This window comes from Camelina sativa, chromosome 3 (genome assembly GCF_000633955.1).
Source record: "Camelina sativa cultivar DH55 chromosome 3, Cs, whole genome shotgun sequence".
In the NCBI taxonomy this organism is placed as follows: Eukaryota; Viridiplantae; Streptophyta; class Magnoliopsida; order Brassicales; family Brassicaceae; genus Camelina; species Camelina sativa.
In genome coordinates, this window is record NC_025687.1 from 4,836,033 (window position 1) to 4,839,657 (window position 3,625).

At 38.4% G+C, this 3,625-nt stretch overlaps 1 protein-coding gene across 2 annotated transcripts in view; it reads left to right on the top strand.

Annotated features, from left to right (window-relative positions):
* The window catches only part of LOC104769611 (transmembrane 9 superfamily member 1-like), an 8,202-nt gene continuing 4,583 nt past the window's right edge, over window positions 7-3,625 (top strand). For both annotated transcript variants that reach the window (XM_010493876.2, XM_010493868.2), the window contains exons 1-10: window positions 7-126; window positions 1,136-1,328; window positions 1,420-1,524; window positions 1,891-1,908; window positions 1,994-2,091; window positions 2,175-2,327; window positions 2,555-2,689; window positions 2,802-2,968; window positions 3,061-3,155; window positions 3,240-3,613. In XM_010493876.2, coding sequence (XP_010492178.1) covers window positions 37-126; window positions 1,136-1,328; window positions 1,420-1,524; window positions 1,891-1,908; window positions 1,994-2,091; window positions 2,175-2,327; window positions 2,555-2,689; window positions 2,802-2,968; window positions 3,061-3,155; window positions 3,240-3,613 — 1,428 coding nt within the window. In that variant the 5' untranslated portion in view covers window positions 7-36. The remainder of the gene's footprint in view (window positions 127-1,135; window positions 1,329-1,419; window positions 1,525-1,890; window positions 1,909-1,993; window positions 2,092-2,174; window positions 2,328-2,554; window positions 2,690-2,801; window positions 2,969-3,060; window positions 3,156-3,239; window positions 3,614-3,625) is intronic.

The following is a 3,625-nucleotide window of genomic DNA, read 5'->3' on the forward strand; positions in this document are numbered from 1 at the left end:
TCTTCCCTCAGATCTGATCGTCCGCCGGTTTTCACGATGCCGTCTTCCTCCGCCTCCGTCTCCGTCTTCTTACTTCTTCTCGTTTCCGTTCTCGCTCCTACGTTCGCATCCGATTCAGATCACAAGGTAATATGACTCAGATCTCTAGCCGTTTTTGTTTTAATGCAAGCTCCACTCTTGAGTAATGTGTCCCTAGATCTTGTGATTTGCATGGTGCTTCCGATTGATTTAGTGGATCTGTTCGTTTTCGGATGGATAGGATCCTCGAGCTTCCATCCAATTTCTTCTTCGTTGCTAAGTATTTGAGTCTTTTTTTTTTTTTATTCCTTATGATTTTAGGTTTTGCTATGGGATTGAGATTCTCGTTTTGTTTGATACTCAAAACCCCACAGCTTATGGATCAACACTGATTTATGTTATTGAGTGGCATCTAATTTATTGTGTTTCCCCTCCGTGATCCTCCAAAAGCGAATTTTGAGAGCAGTAGAAGTGAGATGTACATTTGTACTGTATATAGATCTTTTAGTTCTGACTTCCGAGATCATATGTGTAAACAAATTTTCCAATTTGATATTGAAGGTGTCACACCTGCCTTCTTTTGTCTATGGTCAGTTTTAGCTCAAAATTTGTTCTTGCCTTTTGTGTTATTGGATATCATGAGATCCAGGACTTCAATGCTTTTGCTCCTTCTGCCTCCTTACTCTCACCAGAAGGGTCAAAGTTAACATTATGTACATTTAAATTTAATTCCAACTATTATTCTGCTTGAAAGATGATTGATAGAGGCGGATTATGCATTATTGCTAGCTCAATCTGTTAGCCTTATTAGAGTATTAGTCTAAAGGACTTTATTTCTGTGGAACCAGAAGTATAGTGAACAAATTTTGAATGATGAAAATTTTGTGTCATATCCTGAGTCGTTTGTGTGAAGACTTTTACTCTTGATTCTTCGAAATGACATTGCACTCAACCTTTTACTAATATCTATATGTCAACTGTATAGGTTTGATATTTTTAGTTCTGTTCTCATTGATTGATTATTTCGTTCGCACACCCTCTTTCTAGTTGATCCCATAAGCTTGTACATTTCTTTTCATTTCTGTCAACTCAATGCTTCTGGTTTTACCTTTTTCAGTATCAAGCCGATGAGCAGGTTACCCTGTGGGTGAACAAAGTTGGCCCATATAACAATCCACAAGAAACATACAACTATTACAGTCTTCCGTTTTGTCGTCCATCTGCAAACAACGTTCACAAATGGGGTGGTCTTGGTGAAGTTCTTGGTGGCAATGAGCTGATTGACAGTGAAATTGCGATAAAGTTCTTGAGTATGTTGTAATTCTTATACTAGCTTCTGTTTCATACTAGTTATCTTACTTGTGCTCTAGTTATAATACCTTTTCTGTTTTTTTTTCACAGAGAATGTTGACAGAAACGTCATCTGTCCGCTTGAACTCGATGAAGCTAAGGTCAAGCATTTTAAAGATGCCATTGAATCTAGCTACTGGTTTGAATTTTTTATGGGTATGTTTCACATTTCCTTGTACACATTGCCGCTGAAATAGCATGAAACGAAGAAGCTTTATTATTTCCATAGAAAAGATGTATCAGTTTCCTACTAAATAAAGTTTGGAAACATTTTGTATTTGCTGAGTTTGCTTTAGGTTCGGTTTCCATAATGCAAATTTAAAATTCACTGTATGTTCTTCACTGCATTACCAATATCTCTTATGGCTTTCGTAGTTGTAGGATACTTAATCTTACATATGTTTACTATTTCTCACATTATGGAGATGGAAAGATATATTCTTTGGATTGCTAACCTTGTTTCTCATTTTTCTCTGTGACATCGCATTTGCGTGGACTTTCATCGGGTGGTTCTATCTTCAGATGATCTACCTTTGTGGGGTATGACCTTTGTATATTTACTTGAAACATCCAGTTTTCTTTTTCAGTTTTAGATAGTTTTAACACTGTATCATTGCTGTTGTAGGCTTTGTGGGTGAGCTGCATCCTGACAAAAACAGTGAAAACGGCAAGCATGTCCTCTACACACATAAGAACATCGTTGTCAAATACAACAAAGACCAGGTTGGATGTTGCTACGCCATTAAGCATTAGTATGAATATCATGTGTATTATATGCTGTGATCTTATTTATATATTTTTGATAGATCATTCATGTTAATCTCACTCAAGACAACCCAAGGCCATTGGAAGCAGGGAGAACGGTAGACCTGACGTATTCTGTGCAATGGATTCCAACGAATGTCACTTTTGCTCGCCGTTTTGACGTATATCTTGATTATCCGTTCTTTGAACACCAGGTAACTGTTAGCGTGCTCTGTATTAGTCCTTAATCCTTCTGTATTCTCTTTGATTTAGATTGGTTCACAGGGTTATAATGTATTACCCTGAATGCCCCATATCCTGCTTGTTCAAAAGTGCAAGCCGTAATTGTTCTTACAAAATTTTGCCAATTTCTAAATTCCATCTCTTGAAGATTTCTGTTCTTGCTTTAGAAGCCTTCTAAGAGTTTTTTCTTTTTTTGCAGATCCACTGGTTCTCCATCTTTAACTCGTTCATGATGGTTATTTTCCTCACTGGGTTAGTCTCAATGATATTGATGAGGACTCTCAGAAATGATTATGCAAAGTATGCTCGAGAAGATGATGATCTTGAGAGCTTGGTGATGTCTCCTCAACTTTTATTTGTCAATGGACAGTCTGTCCAACACTTCTTTCTTTATTTCTAAGTGCAAGGCTGTATACCACATCTAACATTAGTATTGTTGAGCACAGGAACGGGATGTAAGTGAAGAATCTGGTTGGAAACTTGTGCACGGAGATGTCTTCAGGCCAGCAAGTAGTCTAGTTCTTCTCTCAGCTGTAGTTGGCACAGGTGCACAGTTGGCGTTGCTGGTTCTTCTTGTCATATTAATGGCGATCGTGGGAACTCTCTACGTTGGGTATATATTACACTTCATGTCACTTGCGACCAATCTTTTTTGATTTGCTTGTAAATTTGGTGTTTGCTCACCTTGTATTCCAATTATTTCAGGAGAGGAGCTATCGTCACAACTTTCATAGTTTGCTATGCTCTGACTTCCTTTGTCTCTGGTTATGTAAGCGGTGGAATGTACTCAAGAAGCGGGGGTATGACTTACTCTACTTGGTGTACCACTCCAGTGTTACTTTCCTTACTAAATATTGAAGTAATTTAAATGCTGGTTTATTCAGGTAAACATTGGATCAAGTGCATGGTCCTCACGGCTTCTCTCTTCCCCTTTTTGTGCTTCGGAATTGGCTTTCTTCTTAACACAATTGCCATATTCTATGGATCTCTTGCGGCTATTCCTTTTGGGACAATGGTGGTTGTGTTTGTAATTTGGGGTTTCATTTCCTTCCCCTTAGCCCTCCTTGGGACAGTCGTTGGAAGAAATTGGAGTGGTGCTCCAAACAATCCCTGCCGTGTGAAAACCATTCCACGTCCAATCCCTGAGAAAAAATGGTACTTGACTCCATCGGTTGTCTCCCTGATGGGAGGTTTGCTACCCTTTGGAAGCATCTTCATTGAGATGTACTTTGTCTTCACATCCTTTTGGAATTACAAGGTAAAAGTAGTT